Source organism: Rana temporaria, chromosome 1 (genome assembly GCF_905171775.1).
Source record: "Rana temporaria chromosome 1, aRanTem1.1, whole genome shotgun sequence".
Lineage (NCBI taxonomy): Eukaryota > Metazoa > Chordata > Amphibia > Anura > Ranidae > Rana > Rana temporaria.
Genome location: NC_053489.1, coordinates 369,898,977 through 369,923,210, shown reverse-complemented (window position 1 = coordinate 369,923,210; position 24,234 = coordinate 369,898,977). Strand labels below are relative to the sequence as shown.

Here is a 24,234-nt window from a genome sequence, read left to right as displayed (position 1 = left end):
AGGTGCATTCGATGTTACCATAACATTTTTTTCTTTTGAGGTCCATTTCATCTAATGTTTGCAGAACATGTTTTGTATCTTTCAAATATGAGTATCTTGGACCAAGCCTAGGTTCACATTGGAGCGATTCGTCATGTGATTTGAGAGATCAAATCACATGACAAGTAGCAGCTGAAATTGCGCTGACCTTGCTACTTTGAAGTTGCGCTAGTCAAGTGAAGTAGCGCGATTTCAAAGTAGCATCAATGTGAACCAGGGCTGAAGGTTTAAGGTAGTATCTATGTACTGGCCAATTCTGGTTGTAAGAGAATCTATTCCTTTAAAAATTGGACATTGTGTTCTTTTTTTTTTTTTTTTTTTTTTTTTTTGCTGTCTTCTGAACCAAATGGTGTACTAAAATATTTTCCAGTGCCCATGAAATGCAGACTGACCATTGCCATACATGCAGAGTGACATGTAGAGTGACCATTGCCATAAATGCAGACTGACCGCATGTTATCTCATCTGCCTGCCTGACAGAAGACAGAGCAGGCCGAGCAGCCGAATGCTATGTCTTCTCTCAGGCACAGTGTCATTCCCAGTCAGGAGATCACCTTGCGCCCATGGGGGGGGGGGGGTTGTTATGGATGTCTGTCCCCACACTCTCCTGCCTCTCTTCCGGCGGTGATGGCAGGAAACAATGTCGTTGTCGGCAGGGGGCGGAGCCTGTCATCACACCATAGGACGCAGAGACATTTTCCCCCCATATTTCAGGGAGGGCAGAGTTCATCTTATGGTGCTGGAAAATACGGTATAATCTGGATCCTGGAGGGGATTAAACATTTTGCCTCCTGCTTTTTATTTATTTTCCTTTTTTTGGCTCCTTTTTAGAATCTTTTATAATTCCTTCCTATATTGTTTAGTGGTATTGTCCCTTAAGATCTGATCTGTGTTCTCATCCTTCAATAGATCAATTGCCCTTTTATACTGATTGTCCATATAATAATCCCCCACCCCCTTTGTCTGCTGTCACATGGCCTGATCTTTTCCAATGTTTTTATACCTTCTTCGATTGTACTCTGATCTTGCGATTTTGTGATTTTTTTTTCTATTTTTTTTTTCCCGAATCCTCTACTACCAATTTGTTAAATATATCTATGCATCATCCTGTGTGTTTGGATTAAATGTAGTTTTTTTTTCCTATTTGTTTCTTTTGTTTAGAGGGTGTGTATTAGCCTCTACTGGATTCGTGGCTAGTTTTTATATATATATATATATATATATATATATATATATATATATATATATATATATTTGTTCTTATGGATTTTTGGGTACCCATTTATGTGTCAAATTTGTTTCAACATTTTCTGGGGGTAAATGTTAAACCTATATCTAGCACTTGTAATAACACCTTTTTAACCACTTAATCACCGCCGTATAGACAATATACGTCTACAGGGCGGTTGCTTAACTCTGGAAGGGCGTACATTTACGTCCTCCCAGAGTCGCTCCCACTGGGGCGCGCACACGGGAATGTCCGTGACCGCTGAGTCCAGTGGACCCGGCAGATCACGAATCGTGGTAAATTGCTGCTGATAGCAGCCGTTTACCACATGTAAACAAACAACGCCGGTTCCTCCCTCCTCTCTCTGTACCGATCGGTACAGTGTGAGAGGGGGGAGCGCGGGTGTCAGCAGCGCTGTGGATGGATCTGTGACTATTGCAGTCACAGATCCATCCATCCCTGCTCAGCCATCCCTGCAACCCCCAGCAATACTCTGCATACCCCCTGCGCAATACTCTGCATACCCCCTGCGCAATACTCTGCATACCCCCCTGCGCAATACTCTGCATACCCCCCTGCGCAATACTCTGCATACCCCCCCCCTGCACAATACTCTGCATACCCCCCCTGCACATTACTCTGCATACCCCCCTGCGAAATACTCTGCATACCCCCCTTTTTCCATGTAGGAGAGGAATGTCAGAATTGGTCTGGGTGCTCCACAACACCTGATGGTGCTCCCTGCATGTTGGGCCTCTGTATGTGGCCACGCTGTGTAAAAGTCTCACATGTGGTATCGCCATACTCGGGAGGAATAGTAGAATGTGTTTTGGGGTGTAATTTGTGGTATGCATATGCTGTGTGTTAGAATTAACCTGCGAATATGAACATTTTGCTAAAAAAATAAATCTTGATTTTGCAAAGAATTGTGGGAAAAAATTACAACTTCAAAAAACTCACCATGCCTCTTTCTAAATACCTTGGAATGTCTTCTTTCCAAAAAGGGGTCATTTGGGGGGTATTTTTCTGGCATGTTGGGGTCTCAAGAAACGAGAGAGGTCGTCAGTACTTCAGGTATGATCAATTTTCAGTAATTGGTACCATAGCTTGTAGACCCTATAACTTTCACCCAGACTAAATAATAACCAATTTTTTTTTTTTTTTTTTTTTTTTTTTACCAAAGATATGTAGCAGTATACATTTTAGGCCAAATTTATGGAAAAAAATATTTTTTGCAAAATTTTATAATAGAGATGAAGAAAAATTCATTTTTAAAAAAAAATTTTTTTTCTTTTTTTCATTTATAGCGGAAAAAATAATAACCGCAGAGGTGATCAAATACTACCAAAATAAAGCTCTATTTGTGGGAAAAAAAGGACAAAATTTCATTTGGTTACAGTGTTGTATGACTGAGTTATTGTCATTCAAAATGTGAGAGCACCGAAAGCTGAAAATTGGTCTGGTGATTAAGTGGGTTTTCGTGCCTGGTGGTCAAGTGCTTAAGGGCTATTCCACAAAGTGCTTAAGGGCTATTCCACAAAGATTAAAGCTTTGTTCCCTCAGTATGCTCATTCTTTCAGATCTTACACCCCCTTCAGCCCCACTTTCTTTTTGTCCTATATTGTTTTCTTGTATAGAAGGTTCTAATTTTATATCATTTTAATTTTTGTATTTTTTATTTGTAATGGTATTAACCACTTGCAGACCAATGCACGCCTATTTACGTAGACAGAATGGCACGGCAGGCAGATTGGCGTACAGGTATGTCCCTTTTAAATCAGGCAGGCATGCACCCCCGCTGCATGCCTCGCGAGTGCGGCCGTGGATCTCGGGAACTCAGTGTTCCCGGGAGTCCTGCGATTGTGGTCGGAAAGAGCAGAACAGGGGAATGCCTTTGTAAACAAGGCAGTCCCCTATTCTGCCTAGTGACACTGATGACCGTTCCCCCGTGATCGGTCATCAGTAACGTGTAGCCACGCCCCCTAACAGTAAGAATCACTTCCTAGGGAACACTTAACCCCTGAAGCGCCACCTAGTGGTTAACCACTTCACTGCAAGTGTTATTTTTACAATAATCGGTGCATTATTATAGCACTGATCGCTGAAAAAATGACAATGGTCCCAAAATGGTGTCAAGTGTCTGTGCCCGCCATAATATCAGTCACGATAAAAATCGCTGATCGCCACCATAACTAGTAAAAAAAAATTATAAAAATGCCATAAAACAGTCTTTTTGTAGAACTTATAACTTTTGTGCAAACCAATCAATAAATGCTTATTGCACTTTTTTTTTTTTTTTACCAAAAATATGTAGAATAATACGTATCGGCTTAAACTGTGGGAAAATGTTTTTTATATTTTTTGGGGATATGTATTCTGGCAAAAAGTAAAAAATATTGTTTTGTTTCAAAATGTACGCTCTTTTTTTTTGTTTATAGCGCAAAAAAAAAAATAATCACAGAGGTGATCAAATACCACCAAAAGAAATCTCTATTTGTGGGAAAAAAGGACGTCAATTTTGTTTAGGAGCCACGTTGCACGGCCAGGCAATTTTCAGTTAAAGCTACGCAGTGCCGAATCGCAAAAAGTGGCCCGGTCTTTAACCACCAAAATGGTCTGGGGCTAAAGCGGTTAAAGATATTGGCTAGTAAATATTTTGGGCATCAAATACTCACCTTATTATGTAGTGTGTAGTAATTTTTGAATAACAAATGCGTACACAAAATACCTAATATTTTGCATTACAAATTTGAGCAATTTAAAATTCTTGAAATATAAAAGTATATGGGTGTTAAGTATCAACTATCCTCTAGTGCCAAAAAATAAAATCAGTATAACCTTAAAAACTTGAAATATAATGGGGCACCAGGCTATAAATATTAAATGTCCATATAACTGAAAGTGACGTCAGAAGCTACGTTACCCTGCATTTTACCGCCGGGAAGCTTTCTGTTGACAGCGAAACCCATTGCAGCAGGGTTGCATAGCTTCTGACGTCAATTCCAGTAGACGGAATTTCCAGGGAGTGGTCTTTGTTAGAAGAAAGCGGTGTCCTTGGTGCCAGCTTGGGCACAGGCAAATGTGAAGTTTTCTTTATCAGCTTGTACACCATACATTTTAACATTAAATATTGGTTGCGCTATGAGTGTTTCTGCCCTTTTGTCCCTGAGTGATTAATTGGCGATAGGACAAGGAGAGTGGAGACACGGAGCCTGGGATTGTTAAAGCGCGGGCAGACCCACACAGTATTTGAGTCAAAGCATCTGGTGAGTGTCAGTGTGCTAAGGGGGAGGTGTGGAGTGACAAGAGAACACGCTTTGCAGCAGTCTATTGCACAATTAAGATTGGAGCACAATTTCAAGTTTTTGGACTCCTCACAATTTACACTGGGGGAACTTGACGTCTGTATTAGACCATTATAAGGACATTTAATATTTAAAGCTCAGTGCACTATTATATTTAGCGTTTTTAAGGTTGTTTTATATTTTTGGCACTAGAGCATAGTTGATACCTAGCGCCCATACACTTGTATATTTTGTTCCCACATTCATGGTCATAGCACAGGATATTTATGGTTTAGCTGCAGGGGTATCACTATTTCGATTAAATCTTTCAGTGATTTCAGTTTGCAAGATAATATTATTTACCTACAATGTTCAATGGCAGCCTGAATTAAAATTTCCAAGAAAATGGCGCCCGTCATTTATAGAGACCAAGGAAATATGGCAGCTGCGATTTAGTATCTTCAGTTAAATGGCAATGTGTATAGAAAGAGTATTGAGGTCTATGGGAGCATGGAGTACGCTACAACAAAATGGCACCTGCTTGCTCTTGTATAGACTTGGGAAGTAGCGTCATCAAATCCTGCACAGGAAGTCATGTGATTGGTGCCAAAATGTGTAGGGGTGGGGCTTATCTGACGCTGGAGAAATATAATAAGGCAAGTGGATGTTGGGTTGCTAAAACAAAACCTGTAAGCACCATACAGCAGTCATTTTCTTTAACCACTTGACCTCCGGAAGATTTAACCACCACCGCCCCCCCCCCCCCCTTTACAACCAGGCCTTTTTTGAGATACAGCACTGTTACTTTAACTGACAATTGCACTTTCGTGCAACGCTATACCCAAAAAAATTGCACTGTCGCTGTACTAATGACACTGGCTTGAAAGGGGTTAACATCAGGGGCGATCAAAGGGTTACCTGTGTGCCTGACCAGTGTTTTTCTAAACATGGATCCTAGTCCCTGCTTTGCAGAGACGCAGCCGCCTTCCCTTATGTCAGAACAGCAATCTGCTTTGTTTACATAGGGAGATTGCAGTTCTGTCTTTGTGATCACAGTGGGAGTGGGCCACCTACCGGGAAGACCTGGATCAGGTGTGTGTGTGTATATGTATAGTGTTCATTAGAGTTCTTTCTGGTTCCCTTTAGACTATCCCAGCTTGTTTGACTCAGAGGGCTCTTCAGTGTTTAATCCTCTGGATCCAGGACTGAAATACCTATTTGTAGTATATTTGGAGCTTATGAGCTTGTTTCCTTCCTGGGCTGCCCTGGAATTATTGTTTCTCGGTTTCTGAGCCAGTGGGTATTTTGACTCTGTACACTATTTGGTTTTTCCTCCGTTTCCTTTTTCTCTCTACATATTGATTATTATATTTATTTGCAGAACTGTACTTGCTTGCCAATGTGTGGTACCCCCCTACAATAAATATTCTCTATATAGGGAGTTTTTCTCTCCTGGTATGTATTATATTTTGTATTTTTATTTTGATGTTGGGCTCAATGTGTGGTGTTACTCATTGTAACATTGTTCCTTGTATTTGTCAGAGCTTTTGGAGACATTTTTAGCCACCTTCTTACTTTATATGGAATTTCTCTACCTGTGAAGTTCCCGACATATGGATATATTTATGCCTAAATGATTAGAATTACTTTAAGGTAATATTGGATGTATGCTGTCCGAGCTGGCGCGTTGTGAGAACCCTAAATCAGGGGTCGAAATCCCCAGGCGCCAGGTCGCAATTGCGACAATAAATTGTGACCTGTCGTTCGGTAATTGAGGCCGCGGCCTACAAGGCCGCGAAGACGCGGCCTCAATTACCAGCCGCCGCGGGCCCGCCACAATCGTGCGGCAGGCTCGCGACGGCCGGTAATTGAGGCCGCGGCCTTGTGAAGTCCCTCTGTGTCCCTCTGTGTCCTTCTGTGAGCTGGCGCCATCTGGTGGTGGCCATTGGCATTACAAGTTAAACAGCAATTCTAAAAGTGTAATTTTTCACAATTTTCACTGCCATCTCCTTCCCTCTAATTAGAACCCCCAAACATTATATATATTTTTTTATTCTAACACCTTGGAGAATAAAATTGCGATCGTTGCAATACTTTCTGTCACGCCATATTTGTGCAGCGGTCTTACAAGCGCACTTTCTTGGGAAAAAATACACCTTTTTTAATTAAAAAATAAGACAACAGTAAAGTTATCCCAATTTGTTTTATATTGTGAAAGATAATGTTATGCCGAGTAAATTGATACCCAACATGTCACGCTTCAAAATTGCGTCCGCTTGTGGAATGCCGACAAACTTTTACCCTTTAAAATCTCCATAGGCGACGTTTAAAAAAATCTACAGGTTGCGTGTTTTGAGTTAGAGGAGGTCTAGAGCTAGAATTATTGCTCCCGCTCTAACGATCGCGGCGATACCTCACGTGTGGTTTGAATAACGTTTACATATGCGGGCGCTACTCACGTATGTGTTCGCTTCTGAGCGCGAGCTCGTCGGGACGGGGCGCGTTTTCTGGCTCTTAACTTTTTTAGCTGGCTCCTAAATTGCAAGCAAATTTGTCAAACCCTGCCCTAAATGCACGTTTCCCTCTTTTAAACCATTACATTTTTTTAGTATGTTAATTCAATATGTCTCATTCCAGATAGTGAAATGTATTTTTCCACTATTATCCTCTCTTGCTCGTCCTGAAGAATCCTCAGGAAGCACAGGGGACATTATTCATACTCTACATCCTGTATGTTTTTTTTTATCTTTGTATAATGTGTTTTGAATATTTTCTATTTTTGTAATAAAATTATATATTTTTTTGCTATTCCTGTCGGTCTTGCCTCCAAAGTCCAACCACTGGTTACCCTTTTTTGAGTAATTTTGTTGTTCACCAAGGTGCTCGCCCCGATTCTGGCCCTACTAAGACAGCGTGGCATCGCTATCGTGGGCTACTTGGACAATCTTCTTCTGAGGGCCACTTCAAGCTCAGAATTAGAGGTGAGCGTGTCAGACCCTCCGAGATTTTGGTTGGGTGCTGAACACTCAAGTCAGTATTGGTGCCGACTCAACGCCTAGAATATCTGGGGTTGATTCTGGACTCCTCAGAGGCGAACGTTTTTCTCCCTGTGGAAAAGTTGCAGACCCTTTGGGCTGTGGTGCGGCAGTTGACATCCCAAAGATGGTCGTCACTCCGCTTTTGCATGCGGGTCCTTGGTCTCATGGTAGCCTCCTTCGAGGTGGTACAGTATGCTCAATTTCACACTCGAGTGTTGCAGAAGGAAATTCTGTCCAGATGGGACAAGTGCCCAATCGTCCCTGGATTGTCAAATCCGGGTGAGCCACCTAGTCAGGACATCCCTGGTTTGGTGGCTGATATCACCGGCAGTCGTTCTTTCCTTTTCACTAGATGGTGGTCACGACGGATGCCAGCCTTACCGGTTGGACGGGAATCTGGGGGGTTCAGTTGGCCCAGGGTTGCTGGACTCCGGAGGAATTCAGTCTGCCGATCAATATCCTGGAACTCCGGGCGATCAGGCTGTGCCTCTTCACGTGGTTTCAGAGGCTACAAGGGCGTCCAGTCAGGATCCAGTCGGACAACACCGCGCTGGTGGTGTATGTCAACCATCAGGGAGGAACAAGAAGCTTGGCTGCAGCATTGGAGGTCGCTCACATTCTAAGGTGGGCAGAAAGGAGCGTGTCAGCCATATACATTCCGGGCGTAGAAAACTGGCAGGAGGACTACCTGAGTCGCCAGATGCTGGACCAAGGAAAATGGTCTCTACACCTAGATGTGTTTCAGCTCCTTTGCCAAAGATGGGGCGAGCCGGATGTAGATCTCCTAGCTTCTCGACTCAATCAGAAGGTATTGATATATGTGGCCAGGTCAAGAGACCCATGGGCAGATGTGACAGACGTGTTGGTGGCACCGTGATGTCCGTATCGGTTAATCTATGCCTTCCCTCCTCTAAAGCTCCTTCCTCGTCTGCTTCGCAGAGTAGAGGCAGAGGGGATTCCAATGATCCTAATTGCTCTGGATTGGCCTTGGCGTCCTTGTTACGCCGATCTAGTGCGTCTGGTCGCAGACACCCCTTAGCAGGTCCTTTCGAAGTGGTAGACGCCGTCACAAGGTCCCATATGCCATCCTGCTTTACATTCGCTGGCTTTAACGGCATGGCTATTAAGAGACCGGGGCCTGTCGGATTCGGTGATCTCTACCATGAGGAGATTGTATTTCCATCCTTGTTTCTCTCGGCCGTCGCATCATAAGGAGGCGGCGTTGCATTCCTTGGACGTTGTCCGAGCTCTGAGTATACTTCTCTGCTACCGCTCTGTTCCGGAGATCAGACTCACTGTTTGTTTCGGTGGCTGGTCCTAAGAAGGGCCTTGTGGTCTCGTCGGCCACCATCTTTGGTGGCCGACAGATCGTGATTCGCCCCTTGGACGGTACTGTACTGTGTTTGAGGTGATTAACACTTTCTACAAGTTTCTGCCTAGTCACTCCTGAATGCAGGCTAATACCCACTTTGTCAAGATTGCTGCTGTGTCCGTCCATGAACTCAGGGAGAAGGATTTTATGGCGAGTACAAAAATTCAATTTTTTTAAGTAATTTATTAAATCGGCTCTGTTCCGATGTTGACTCAACGCAATCTCCCAGTGTAATGCTGGGATCTGTTGTGTGCAATGTCCTATTTTGGCATTGGGCGGGGCCACCCAATGAGGTAATTTGGAGGCCATGCCCCTTGTGACGACCTCATTCCATCATGCCCTGGGTGGTGACGTCACAAGGGGCGTGACCTCCAAATTGCGTCATCAGTTGGCCCTGCCCCATGCCAATATAAGTCAATGCACACAGCGGACCCAGCATTACACCAGGAGATTGTGTCGAGTCAACATCGGAAGAAGAGCAGTGGGAGAAGACCCAGCAAAAGAGCCAGAAGAGGGCGAAAATACTTTAAAAACCTGTTTAGTGTGTTTTATTTTTGACACTTTTTTTAGGCGAATGGGTAGGGGTACGATGTACCCCGTACTTATTCACCTAGATTGGGGGCTGGGATCTGGGCCAAGGGTTGACAGGAAGGGGCCCTTGTCCTCATCAACATGGGGACAAGGTGCTTTGGGGTGGGGGGGCGCAGAGCCCGCCCCTGCTCCAAAGCACCCACCCCCCCCCATGTTGAGGGCAAGTGGCCTGGTATGGTCCAGTAGGGGGGGCTTGCTTGTCCCCCCTCTTTCCTGACCTGCTCGGCTGCATGCTCGGATAAGAGTCTTGTATGGATCTTGGCGTGGTGGTTCCCCTTAAGATCCATACCAGACCGAAGGGGAACATCACGCAAACATTTTACATTTTGGCAGGGTTCCCCTTCAAGATTCTCAGCACATAAGTCGCACCGCAAGTCGGATCATCTTGATCCGACTTCTGGTGTGACTTCTATTCAAATCAATGGGCTCCCATAGAACCATAGATTTTGAATAGAGGCAGAGAAACGCAACTTTATTTTTAATGGTGTCGTTACTAGCTTTACTGCTCGTTTTTTAAAACGTCCGTGTGTTTAAGACATTATTCACTTGCAAATTATTCCAGACCTTAAATGAAAACCCATCTATATTTGCAACTTATGAGTGCTGTAATTAATGGGCTCTTTTTACATGTTCAATGCCTTGATGATCATGTGTTTTATGCACTTTTATTTAGGTGTGTTTTAGCAAATCAGTATAGAAACTTTTAATTTTCCTTTATCCTCCTTTTTTCACTACAAATGTCCCTTTTAAACAACACTATATATACTAGTCCTAGTTGGATATTGGCAGTTCTTGCTTGTGAATGACTTAAGTTGGAGAGCAATGGGTTGTTATAATTTATTTTAAGTATGAAATGTATGAAATATATGGAAAGAATTGTTAAAACAGTGTCTGTATATTGGATATTATCTACAATTTTTTTCTACTTTTCAGGGTACAAAAATATCCCTGATGAAGAAGCGATATATGTAAAGTTCAAAATGCGTTGATGGGGCAGTGACAAGTTGGAGACGGATTGTTATATTTTCTTGGTGGTAAAATATCCCTGATGCAGAAGCTATATGTAAAGATTGAAACGCTTTGGATTTCCACTCCATCCAAACAAGATAAAACTCTGCTTTTATACAGGAAAGAATGGTCTTTGGGAGTTCCAACCAACTAACACCCAGTATATAAATTTTGATTCAATTTTGTTTGTTTAAATATAAAAATATATTATAAAATGGCTTTTTTTTTTTTTCCTTTTTTTTTTTTTTTTTAGAAGTGATCACATTCCCTCTGCTCTTAGCTTCATAAGAACTGGGGGAAGTAGAAGCAGCAGCACACTGAGCTTCCTAGTAAAGGGCTATGCAGCGGGTGCGTGTCAGGACAAGTCTGATTATTGGAGCGCACACAGAGTTTCCAGCATAGCTAGAGAACTGATCACGCTATGTTCTACTTAGTGTGGTCAGTTTTTAATAGGAAAGCAGAGGGAACACCAGGGATTTCCCAAAAGGGAAGCTTCCAACGAAAACAGGATAGTTTCTCATACAAGTAAATGGTACTGCAAGCACATATCCGGAATATGACATTTTGGGATAACAAACGCTTTAATAAATCTTAATAAGCATGAATGATTTTATATAATGTAGATTTGATTTTTTTTGTATGCCATTAAAAAGTCCCAATAAGAGGATACTTGCATGGTATAGCTATAGACAATTGAATGACGTCTGCCTCTGAGTGAACTTCATTTAGTGACCTTTTAACATTCTATGAGGAGGTAAGCTTTAATTTGGATAGAGAAAGGCCTTTTCAAGAGAATTTGCCTAAGAGTTTACTGAGTGAGGTGAAATTGCTGACTTCCATCATCCAATCATGTGCTAGCAGAAATGCTGTGGTGTTTTTTTTTTTTTTCTTGCACTTCATTCTTGTTTGCAAAGTGATACGTCATATTCATTAAAGGGGTTGTAAAGGTATTTTTTCCTCTAGTTGGCTTTCTCCTTCACTTGCCTCATCCTTCGATTTTTGCTTTTAAATGTCCTTATTTCTTATGAGAAATCCTCACTTCCTGTTCTTCTGTCTGTAACTACACACAGTAATGCAAGGCTTTCTCCCTGATGTGGAGAAAGCCTCTTGAGGGGGGAGCAGGAGGGTCAGGACGCCCACTAACACACAGCTCCTTTCTCTATCTGCAAAGTAGAGAGCGTCCTGACCCTCCTGCTCGCCCCCTCAAGAGGCCTTCTTCACACCAGGGAGAAAGCCTCCCATTACTGTGTGGGAGTGAGGATTTCTCAGAAGAAATAAGGACATTTAAAAGCAAAATCGAAAGGATGAGGTAAGTGAAGGACTGCACTAAGGTAAAGGGAGCTATTTAGGTTATTTTTTTTTTTTTACCTTTACAACCCCTTTAAGCTCTGGGGGAAATTGCCTTGCTAAATGCAACTTCCCTTGCAAAGTAAACAGTCTTTAACTGTTATATGCCTAAACCCTGAAAGCAACATAAAGACAAAAAACAGAATGGGGCACAAGAGGGTACCGAAACACATTGATAACACAACGAAATGTCTGTAAAGTCTAGGAAGATTATACGTATGCAGCATTAGTTGCAGCTCCCTTGAGAGCGAAGCAGTCTGCAAGAACAATGGGAGAAAAACAAGGTGCGCCAATAACTGCAGCAGGAGATGTAATGAATGTTATATTTAATTAGAAGCAGTAAAATGGCTACTCTTTCATAAAGATCAATAGGCATATAATAGTATAATACTGTAGTCACTCAGCGGGTCCCTGATAGATGGTGGTATGTAAATGTTAACACGAGAGGAGAGGAACAACCAGCCGGACATCCGTCTTGTCTCAAACCAGCATGGAGTCGCATCGGAAGAGATGTCAGAACATGCCAATAACATTTCAAAGCATCCGCTTCATCAGATCTAAATGGCTATTGATCTAAACATTCTATATAGAAATTCACACGGAGCGTAGACCAGGGGAAATATAACTTATCTAAACAAATACATGTTTAATTAAAATACAAGTTATTCGTTCTTGTGTCTTGTAAGACGATAAGTAATGGTCAACAATAAAGAAGCTAATGACTGGGTACGAATACAGTTAAATAAGAGGTATGTTATGGGAGAGATTTATTTTTCCCCAGTCGTCTTCCAAGTCAGCCCTTGAGAGATGGAGCTCCTCCTCGCAATCAGGAAACACATTGCCATTAATTTATTTTCCTCCCTTTAAAGAGGCGGTCCCTCGGGTCCCTGGTCAGTCTTAGTGTTTCCTCTGTCCAGAGGAGACATGTTGCCAGAGGACCTGGAGGAGCTCCATTTCTCATGGGCTGACATGGACAGGCGTTCTAGTATGCAGCAGGTTGTTTTGTGCACAGTGCAGGCACAGAGAGTGGAGGAGCCTCAGAAACGGCAGGGGGTCAGGGGACTCACCGGCGCTGTAATGCGGTGGAGGAGGTCGGATCTATCACGGCCACAGGCAACCCTCCATCGGCGGATGCAGGAGGTGTCCTGGGTTCGGATTTCCTCTGTGCCCAGGCGTGGAGAAAGGCGCCATCTCGTCGTTCCCTTGGCGGCGTCAGCGGGGGGCGGGTACCCACATCTGAACGCAGCTTGACCCGGAAGATGCGGCGCATCACTTCCGGGGCGGAGTGATGTCATCGGCGTGCGCCGGGGAAGCTGGTCCAATGCCCTTAAAGGCGCGGGAAATTCGAACGGTCGGCTGGTACAAACGCACGTGGATGCAGCTGCAGGCGTCAGCACAAAGCACCACGTTGAACAGGAGGCTTGTTTCACTGAAGCACTCTATCTGGAAATGCTGGAGGAGGATGAGATCCCGTCGGACCAGGCTCCAGGAGAGAGTACCAGCAGGGTACAGGTAGGAACCAGTGGGTGACCCTTTTTGTATCAATTTATGTTAAGGGAACAGCAGCTAGATGGTGGTGGTCACTAGCTTAGCTGGGGGCTTACAGGGGTAGTGTCACCGGGTGTACACTGTAATGGTATGGTGGAGTATGTAACTCACCACCATGGGGGCCCTATGTTTTTTTGTGTCTTTTGTACAGGTGAAAACACCTAAAGAGCCAAAGCCCATTCCCAGGAAGCGGTGTGCAAAGTGTAATACAAAGATGCCTTTAGAATATACTGAGCCGCTATGCCAGGCTTGCATGGACAAGCTGGTACAAAAACAATCTGACGCAGTTTATGCAAAGATTTTTGGATCCGTGAGGGAGGATCTCAAAAAATTCATTTCAGAAGTTAAAACCCCAGCAGTTCCTTTTGGAAGTCCCTCTCCCATGGCCTCACCCAGATCCGAAATCGCATCAGGGTCACATGAGTCTGTGAGGGAGCGAGCAGGCACCAGCGCAGCTAGTGTTTTGGCCAGCGATGACTCTGAACCAGAACAGGAGGGGGGTGAAGAAAGAAGGAAGGCACCCAATTACAAATTGTCACTGGAAGAGGTGGATGATTTGCTTGGGGCCCATTTATGAAACCCTGGAAATCGAGCATGAAAGGGAAGAACCTTCCAAACATGACCTTATGTATCAGGGTCTGAGGAAGAAGAATTCCAAGGTGTTCCCAGTGCATCAGGTGATGTCTGATACCGTGATAAGTGAATGGAAGGATCCAGAGAAAAAAACATTCTTTGCAGCAAGTCACAAAAAACGCTTCCCTTTTAGTGAAGATCCAAAAGAGGTTTGGAACAAAAATCCAAAACTGGATGCGCCACTTTCAAAAGTTTCAAAAAATTCTGCATTGGCTTTTGAAGACATGGGGCATTTAAAAGATGCTATGGACAAGAAGGGTGATATTATCATAAAAAGAGCCTGGGAGACAAGTGTCGCTAGCTTAAAACCAGCGCTAGCTACCACCTGTGTGGCAAGAAACATGGAATTCTGGCTAACCCAGTTACAGGAACATATAAAAAACGGGACACCTAGAGAGGAAATCTTGAAGACACTTCCAGTACTCTCTAAGGCAGTGGGTTATATTGCAGATGCTTCTGCAGAATCCTTTAAACTGGCAGCAAGGTCAGGTGGACTAGCGGTCGCAGCTAGGCGTGCAATTTGGATGAAAACCTGGACAGGTGACGCTGCATCCAAAAATAGACTTTGCAATTTGCCTTTCACAGGAGACTTGCTATTCGGGTCAGGCCTAGATGAGGCTTTGGAGAGAACAGCAGATAAGAAGTCCTTTCCTACGGAAAAGCAAAAATTTCCACAAAAAAGATTTTTTCAGGGGAAAAGAAATCGACCACAAGAAGGGAAGAGAGTTCCCAAAGAAAAACTGGACGGGTCAAAAGGGAAAACAAAAGAGTAACCCACTCTTTGGCGCTGCTAACCCAGCCACCAAGCAATGACAACCAGGTGCCAGTAGGGGGAAGATTGGCTACCTTCCTACCACAGTGGCAAAAGGCGACAGCCAATTAATTTATTCTAGAAATAATCGCAAAAGGCTACTCGCTGGAGTTCAGTTGTCATCCTCTAGAGAGATTCCTATTGACGAAGCTTCCCAGAGATTCGGAAAAAGCAAAAGCTCTACCTCTGTTGCTGGGGGAGATGGTGGATCAAAATGTCCTTATCCCAGTTCCAGAGAAGGAAAAAAGAAAGGGTTTTTACTCTTACGTATTCATCGTCAAGAAACCCTCCGGGAAGTTTTTTCGTCTAATACTGAATCTCAAACCTTTGAATCAATCGATTCAATACAAAAAATTCCGCATGGAATCCATTTTCTCAGTCAAGGACATTCTGCAACCAGACACATTCATGGCGACCATGGATCTCAGGGACGCATATCTTCACATTCCGATCAGAGAAGAATCCCAGACATACCTAAGGTTGGCAGTAGAAACAGACGGGAAGGAATACCACTTTCAGAGCAGAGCTCTTCCGTTCGGGCTGTCCTCATCACCAAGGATATTCACCAAAGTGTTGGCAGAGGTTCTAGCCCCTCTAAGATTGAAGAAGATGACCGTAATTCCTTATCTAGACGACCTACTGTTCGCAGCTCCATCAGAAGCACAGCTGATAAGGAACCTCAACGAAGCTCAACTATGGTTGAAGTCGCTGGGATGGATCCTAAACTTGGAAAAGTCAAACCTTTGTCCCACCCAAAACATTCGGTTCCTGGGGTATCTGCTCAGTTCCACAGAACAGAAAACCTTTCTTCCAGAGGAAAAAATTCAAAACCTCATCACGAGAGTGGGTGCCATTCAGAACAATCTACCGATCACAATCAGAGAACTGATGTCGGTTCTGGGATTGATGACGTCATCGATTCCGGCAGTCCAGTGGGCAAAATTTCACTTAAGGCCACTTCAGATTTTCCTCTTAAAGAACCAAAGAGGAGATCTGGACAAATCCGTGTTGCTCCCAACGTCAGTAAAAAGATCACTATGGTGGTGGAGAGTCCACACAAATCTAAATCAGGGTCTGGCTTGGTCATTTCCGATATCTCAGAAGTTGACCACAGAAGCAAGCAGTTGGGGTTGGGGAGCTCACCTAGCAGGGCAACCTGCTCAGGGGAGATGGTCCCCAGAGGAAGCCAAAGCATCCTCAAATTGGAGGGAGCTCATGGCAATAGCCAAAGCCATAGAGGTTTTTCAGAACCAACTGAGAAGTCGTCACATCCTGGTACTCTCAGACAATGCCACAGCAGTGGCTTATCTAAACAAACAAGGGGGCACAAGAAGTCCATCTCTAAGTCACATCTCCAACCAGATATGCCGGTGTGCAGAAGGGAACTTACTTTCACTAAGTGCAGTTCACCTAAAAGGGGAAGACAACCAAGTGGCGGACTTCCTCAGCCACCAGGAGATCTCCCAAGAAGAATGGGTGTTGCATCCAGAGGTGTTCAAAGAGATTACAGTCCGCTGGGGAGTCCCAAGCATAGACCTGTTTGCCTCGCGAAAGAATGCTCAGGTGAAGTGTTTCTTCTCGCTAAACCAGCAAGACCAACCGCTGGGAATAGATGCTCTCCAGAACCCCTGGAACTTCAGAATGTGCTATGCCTTCCCTCCAGTTCATCTGATTCCACGGGTGATAAAGTTTCTACAAGAACAAACGAAACTCATACTAATTGCACCATACTGGCCCAAGAGAGCCTGGTTCTCTCAACTCCTCAGTCTCTCAGCAGAAGAACCATGGCTTCTACCTCACAGGACAGACCTGATGTGTCAGGGTCCGTTAACCGGCCTAAAACAAGAACATTTCAAATGGGTGGCCTGGTTACTGAAGAGGACCTTTTGAGATCAAAAGGACTCTCAGAAAGGGTAGTGACAACGCTTCTGAGTGCCAGGAAGCCAAACACCAGAGCCATCTACAGAAAGATTTGGAGAAAATTTAACAGTTGGTGCACGGAGAACCAAAGACAGAGAATGGATACTCCAACTGTCCTTGAGTTTTTACAACAAGGCGCTGATAAAGGGCTAGCGCTCAGTAGACTGAAGGTTCAGGTTGCAGCACTTTCAGTGTACGTGGAAAGGACACTACAAAAGGACCCATTGGTCTCTCGGTTTTGCAGAGCATTGGCAAAATATAAAAAGCCCAAGATACAAAATTGTCCCACATGGGATTTATCGGTGGTACTTAGGGGGATCATCAAAAACCCCTTTGAACCGCTTCAAGAAACATCTTTGAGATTATTTAACTTTAAAGACCGTTTTTCTCGTAGCCATTACTACGGCACGAAGAATAGGAGAAATTCAAGCTTTATCAGTTAAAGAACCTTTTTTGAAGATCTATGATGATCGAATAGTTCTTCAAACAGATCCAGGATTTACTCCAAAAGTGGCGTCAACTTTTCATAAATCCCAGGATATTGTGTTACCCTCTTTTTGTAGTTCACCAAAAAACGACAAAGAACAAGATTTAAGTTTTCTAGACGTCAGGTGTCTACTTCAATATCTAGAAGTGACCAATGAGTTTAGATTATCAGATACTTTGTTTTGTATGCCGGCCAACAAAAGGGCAAACAGGCGTCCAAAAATACGATCGCCAGATGGATTAAGGCAGCTATCCTGGAGTGCTACAGTGTGATGGAAAAAACACCGCCAAAAGAGCTTAAAGCTCATTCTACAAGGGCTTCAGCAGCCTCGTGGGCAGAAAAGGCAGGAGCCACTCCAGAACAAATATGCAAAGCTGCAACCTGGTCAAGATTCTCGACTTTTGTACAGCATTACAGACTGGATCTGATTTCCAGCCAGGACCAGGCTTTTGGTAGGAAAGTCCTCCAAGCTGTTGTCCCGCCCTAGATCTGGTGAGTTCTTGATTATCCTCTCAAGGGCTGACTTGGAAGACGACTGGGGAAAAAGCAGAGTTAGATTCTTACCGGTAACTCTGTTTCCAGTAGTCTTCCAAGGCAGCACGATCCCACCCTTAAATGTCTAACCTTGTGGGGTTGTGTTGTGTATTCTATATCATTTCAGATTCCGGCCTTCGCTTCTCAGGGATGACTGACCAGGGACCTGAGGGACCACCTCTTAAAGGGAGGAAAAGAAATTAATGGCAATGTGTTTCCTGATTGCGAGGAGGAGCTCCATCTCTCAAGGGCTGCCTTGGAAGACTACTGGAAACAGTTACCGGTAAGAATCTAACTCTGCTTTTTTCATACATCATGGGACACAGTCAGGCTAATATTACCTGCTGGTTATACTTCATCATTAGGTGAATGGACACTGGTAGACCAAAGTCTTTAGACAGAAAGTGATCCCCTATATAACCCCCTCCCATACAGGAAGCACATTAGTTTTTTTTACCAGTGTCTGCAAGGTGGATGGCACAGTGTGTTGAGCTCTCTGAACTCCAAGTTTCTATTCCCACAAACGGTTCCAAAAATTAATCAAAGGATTGACCGATCGGATCCATTTGACACAGGCTTTTATGCCTAGATAAATGGTACCCGAGCCTCGCAAAGAAGATTTGAGATCCGGCAAGGTTTTGCCTATAAGCGACCTTCGGGCGATGGACCCTGCGGAATGGAAATTCTGGACACTGCAGTGCTAAGGCTAAGATTGGGCTCTTAGTTGGACTTGTGCCTGGACGGGTAAGTGAAACCCCTTTATTTTATTATTGTGGGGTGTCCCACTGATTGTAACAATCAGTCAGGCTGGACACCTGTATGCGGTGACCATATGGGGGAGTTTTGGGCTAGCTGTGGGTGTTTGCAAAGTGTACCTTTTTTTGCTTGTGTTTGGCTGTTTTTTACCTGTATGATGGCGCACGATCGTTCGGGTGTTCGCAAGATTGCCGCTGTGCTCAGCAGTTATTGTTTGGTGGCCATGGTGCACGTTCGCTCGCAAGAGTGCTACCGTGCATAGCAGTTGTTTGGCGGCCATGACATGTGCATTCGCAGTTTGGTGGCAATGACACATGCGGCTTTTGCTTTTATCTGGGCACACAAAGAATTACGTCATACGCGAATACAGCCACGCCCGTTTGGGACTATGCACGCACGCAACATTACGGTGCACGCTCGGCTTTTATATAAACTATGTAAGCCAAGCATGCAGTTCTTCCAAGCAGCTGTGGGACACAGAGCAGGCACTTTCAGCGGTTCAGTTCTTACCCAGGTCATGTGAGTTACCAGGTGTTGCTTGGCAGGCTAAAGGTCCTTAACAGAATTGTTACATAGGGGCTTGGTGAGCCCTATTAACCACTTAAGCCCCGGACCAATATGCAGCCTAAAGACCCAAGGTGTTTTTACAGTTCGGGACTGCGTCGCTTTAACAGACAATTGCGCGGTCGTGCGACGTGGCTCCCAAACAAAATTGGCGTCCTTTTTTCCCCACAAATAGAGCTTTCTTTTGGTGGTATTTGATCACATCTGCGGTTTTTAGTTTTTGCGCTATAAACAAAAATAGAGCGACAATTTTGAAAAAAAAGCAATATTTTTTACTTTTTGCTGTAATAAATATCCCCCAAAAACATATATAAAAAAAAAAATTTTCCTCAGTTTAGGCCGATACGTATTCTTCTACCTATTTTTAGTAAAAAAAATCGCAATAAGCGTTTATCGATTGGTTTGCGCAAAATTTATAGTGTTTACAAAATAGGGGATAGTTTTATTGCATTTTTATTATTTTTTTTTTTTTTACTACTAATGGCGGCGATCAGCAATTTTTTTCGTGACTGCGACATTATGGCGGACACTTCGGACAATTTTGACACATTTTTGGGACCATTGTCATTTTCACAGCAAAAAATGCATTTAAATTGCATTCTTTATTGTGAAAATGACAGTTGCAGTTTGGGAGTTAACCACAGGTGGCGCTGTAGGAGTTAGGGTGCACCTAGTATGTGTTTACAACTGTTTGGGGGTGTGGCTGTAGGAATGACGTCATCGATCGTGTCTTCCCTATAAAGGGAATGACGCGATCGATGCGCCGCCATAGTGAAGGACGGGGAAGCCGTGTTTACACACGGCTCTCCCCGTTCTTCAGCTCCGGGGAGCGATCGCGACGGAGCGGCTATAAACAAATAGCCGCGCCGTGGTCCCGGATCGCTCCCCGAGCGGACCCGACCTCCGCATGTAGCGGGGGGGGTCCCGATCGGACCCCCCACCCGCTAATAGGCGAGGACGTACGTGTACGCCCATGTGCCTGTACGTGCCATATTGTGGACGTATATGTACATGCGGGGGTCGGGAACTGGTTAAAGGGTCTCCCTTCTGAGGTGTGTTAAATCTCCACCCAAGTTCTCTTTGTGGCTATTGAATGTCTTCCAAAAAGAGGAGCAGGACAAACACTACAGGGAAGGGCACACCTATGTAATCAGTAGTTCCTGATGGAACCTGGTCGTATCCCTAGTGTTGTATCACCTCAAAAACCAGTCTTCCAGGCAATCTGAGCCGCTGCGCCTATCTGGTGCCCACAGTCAATGCTGCTGCTTCACCCTTTATCACGAAGGATGAACTTTCCTCAGCCCTAGCCAGGTTAGAGCACAGGAGAGCTGGTGAGCTGTACATTTTAAAGATGGGCAACTCATATCATCATATTGATTAGTGGTTCCAAATTAACTACTACTGCAGTAGGGAACAGACACAAAAGATACTCAGCATATTTCCAAATAACTGTTCTGCTTTATTATGACACTTGTATACACATGATTATTATTTTTTAAAATTCTTTATTTCTTTACAGGAATACAGAGATAGATCTCCAGATGTACATGTTTCATGCATATTTCAAACCAAAAGCCATTTCATAATCCTATTACCCTCCCTTCTCATCACCTAGGGAGAAATATGTTATTTTAATCTTTTTATACATACTAGGCACTACCCCTTAACCCCATCCTACTCTAAGGCCAAACCCCCTGAAAGGCCACAAAAGAGGAAAGGGGAAACCACCTCGTCCCTTGGTTGTCTCCTCGTCCCAGCAGGGGATCGGGCCATCTGGCTAAATCCCCCCATATGCTCCTCCTGCATGCCATACTCCTCTCCAATCAGCCTCTTCCCCTCTGTTTGTAAAAATACCTCCCAAGGAGCACATATTGGAGTTATTCGTTCCTTACTATCCACGGTCATAGGCAACAAGTTTTCCATTATCCCAATTATTCTGACTTTATTAAGCCACATGGAGATCTGAGGTGCTCATGGCTCATTCCAACACATGGGAATGCAGATTTTTGCTCAGTTCACCAAGTGGCTTAGGACTGAGTTCTTGTATCCCTTAATTGGGATTTGTGAGCACTGTAATAAGAAGGCCGGGTCGTCTGGAATCTGATGTTCCGTTGATAATTGGGTAATTCTCTGTACTTCTTACCAAAACTGTCTAATTACTGGACATGACCAAAAAATATGAAATATAGTACTTTGTTCCTGACAGCCTCTCCAGCAACAATCTGGTGCATCTGGGGAGAAGTTGTTCAATATCGTGTTAATAGCTTATAATTTGACTCCTGTGTTTTAGTACACCTAGATGATTTTAACGTCAGATGTATTATTTTCTGACGTTGATCTGGTGTAAAAGTTTGATCCAAGTGTCTTTCCCATTTACTCTTGTCAGTGTGAAATTCTCTGGAGGTGCTGTCAGCAGCGCGTACGTCTTGGTGATAATATGGGGGAGGGGCTCCCTCTCCTCGCAATATGTCTCAAATTTTGTGCGTGGTCATCCGTAACTGTCCGTAGGTCCCAGTGTTTCCGAAAAATGTCGTACTTGTCACTCCTGCCAGAAAGGTATTTCATACTGTCTTTCCGGTTGCATCTGGGATTCTATCGTTGGCCATTTATTAAACGTCAGAAAATGCGAGGCTTGAAAGCAACCTTTCTCCCTCAGTTTCCCAAATACTCGTGGCTCGAAGCCTGGAGAAAACTCTGGATTTCCCAATATGGGAAACAGAGGTGATTTTGTAGTGGAAAATCTGGGGTTCTGGATTGCCTTGAAGCCTAAACGTAATGTAGGGCCTATCGTAGGGTGTGTTTTTAGCGAGGCGGGTAACACCATATAGCTCTATTTAAAGGAACTGGGCTTACTTGTTGTTTGATGGTGATCCAAAGTTTGTAGTCTCCATATCTACACCTTTTATTTATTCTGCCGAGCTGAGCAGCCTGGTAATTATGATTATACAGGATTTATATAGCGCCAACAGTTTGCGCAGCGCTTTACAACATCAGGGAAGACAGTACAGTTACAATTCAATACAGGAGGGATCAGAGGGCCCTGCTTGTTAGAGCTTACAATCTAGAAGGGATGGTCAAGTGGAACAAAGGGTAGTAGATGTGGGGGGTGATCAGATGGACAAAATTAAAATAGTTAGATGTGGGTAGGATAGGCTTCTCTGAAGAGGAGAGTTTTCAAGGATCCTCTAAAAGCTAATAAAGAAGGAGATAGACGGACAGATTGGGGTAAGGAGTTCCGTAGGCTTGGAGAGGCTCTGGAAAAGTCCTGGAGACGAGCATGGGAGGAGGTGATGAGAGCGCTAGAGAGCAGGAGGTCTTGAGAAGAGGGAAGAGAACGATTAGGTTGGTATTTAGAGACTAGGTCAGTGATGTAGCCGGGGGCAGAGTTGTGGATGACTTTGTAGGTAGTAGTTAGTATTTTGAATTTAATTTGTTGGGCGAGCGGAAGCCAGTGGAGGGATTGACAGAGGAGCAGCAAAGACAGAGCGGTTGGTAAGGTGCATGAATCTGGCAGCAGTATTCATGATGGACTGAAGGGGGGATAGAGTATGCAGCGGTAAGCCAATGAGAAGCAAGTTGCAGTAATCGAGGCGAGAGATGACCAGGGAGTGCATCAAGAGCTTTGTTGTGTCATTGGTTAGAAAGGGGCGTATTTTGGAGATGTTGTGGAGGTTGAGACGGCAAGATTTGGACAGTAATTGGACGTGGGGCTTGAAGGAGAGTTCAGAGTCCAGGACTACGCCTAGGACCTTGGCATGTGGGGATGGGCTTATGGTTGTGCCATCAATTTTGACAGAGATCAGGGGAAGAGGCACGTGGGGGAGGAAAAATTATAAGTTCGGTTTTGGATAGATTGAGTTTGAGGAAGTGGTGTGACATCCAAACTGATATATCTGATAGTAAATTAGTGATACATGAGGAGAATGAAGGGGTGAGTTGAGGGGCAGAGAAATAGATTTGAGTGTCGTCAGCGTAGATATGGTATTGGAAGCCGTGGGAGGCTATAAGCTGACCCAGGGAGGAGGTGTAAAGTGAAAATAGGAGGGGTCCAAGAACAGAACCTTGGGGGACCCCAACAGAGAAAGGAAGAGGAGAGGAGGAAGTAGAACTGTAAGTAACGCTAAAGGTACGGTTGGATAAGTAGGTAGAGAACCAGCGAAGAGTACGGTCACGTAGACTGACTGTGTGGAGTTTTTTGAGGAGTGGGTGGTCAACCGTATCAAAGGCAGCAGAGAGGTCCAGGAGTAGGAGTATGGAATAGTGTCCCTTAGTTTTGGCCGTCAGTATATTGTTTGTTAATTTTAGGAGAGCAGTTTCTGTGGAATGTTGGACGAAATCCAGACTGAAGGCGATCAAGAAGGTTATTATCAGCAAGGTGGACGCTCAGTCGGTTGTAGACTAGGGCCCAGATTCACAGAGACCGGGCGCACATTACGCCGCCGTAGCGCAAATAATATACGCTACACCGACGCAGCGCAGAGAGGCAAGCATGGAATTCACAAAGCCAGTGCTGCCAAAACTGCGCTGGGTTTTCGAAGGCGCAAGTCGGCGCCAAGACGAGGATGCATCCCTCTGCGCATGCTCATAACCACGTCGGAACAACTGCCTAAAATATGCTGGATCACTGCCTACGGCGTTAACGTAACCTACGCCCAGCCACGCGTCCAGCGTAAACTCCGTAAAATACGCCGGCTTGTGTTCCCTGGTGCAGACCTTTACATGTCTGCTGCTGGGTTACACCTCCTTTATGGGGCTTAACTTTACGCCGGACGTACAACTTACGCACACATCACGTAGCCTGCGTCGAGCACACGTACGTTCCCTCATTTCCCTCATTTGCATATTTGAATAGAAAATCAATGGGAGTGCCACATGCGTCCAGCCTAAATATGCGCCCACGTAGGCAAGTTACGTCGGCGGGATGAAGCCTGTTTTTAGGCGTATCTTAGTTTGTAGGTCTGGCGCACAGATACGACGGCGCACATTTGCACTTACGCGGCGGATCTTGAGATACGTCGGCGCAAGTGCTTTGTGAATCCGGGCCTAGACGTTCAAGGAGTTTGGATAAAAAGGG

The 24,234-nt window shown here is 44.4% G+C and overlaps 1 protein-coding gene across 2 annotated transcripts in view; it reads left to right on the top strand.

The window, feature by feature from the left end:
• The window catches only part of ELAVL1 (ELAV like RNA binding protein 1), a 172,567-nt gene extending 161,402 nt beyond the window's left edge, over positions 1-11,165 (top strand). Inside the window, exons 7-8 of one of the 2 annotated variants that reach the window (XM_040322498.1) lie at positions 5,933-6,006; positions 10,486-11,165. In XM_040322498.1, the coding sequence (XP_040178432.1) occupies positions 5,933-6,006; positions 10,486-10,541 (130 nt within the window). In that variant the 3' untranslated portion in view covers positions 10,542-11,165. The remainder of the gene's footprint in view (positions 1-5,932; positions 6,007-10,485) is intronic. The other variant, XM_040322499.1, reaches the window with a different exon arrangement.
• The last annotated feature ends 13,069 nt before the right edge of the window (positions 11,166-24,234 follow it).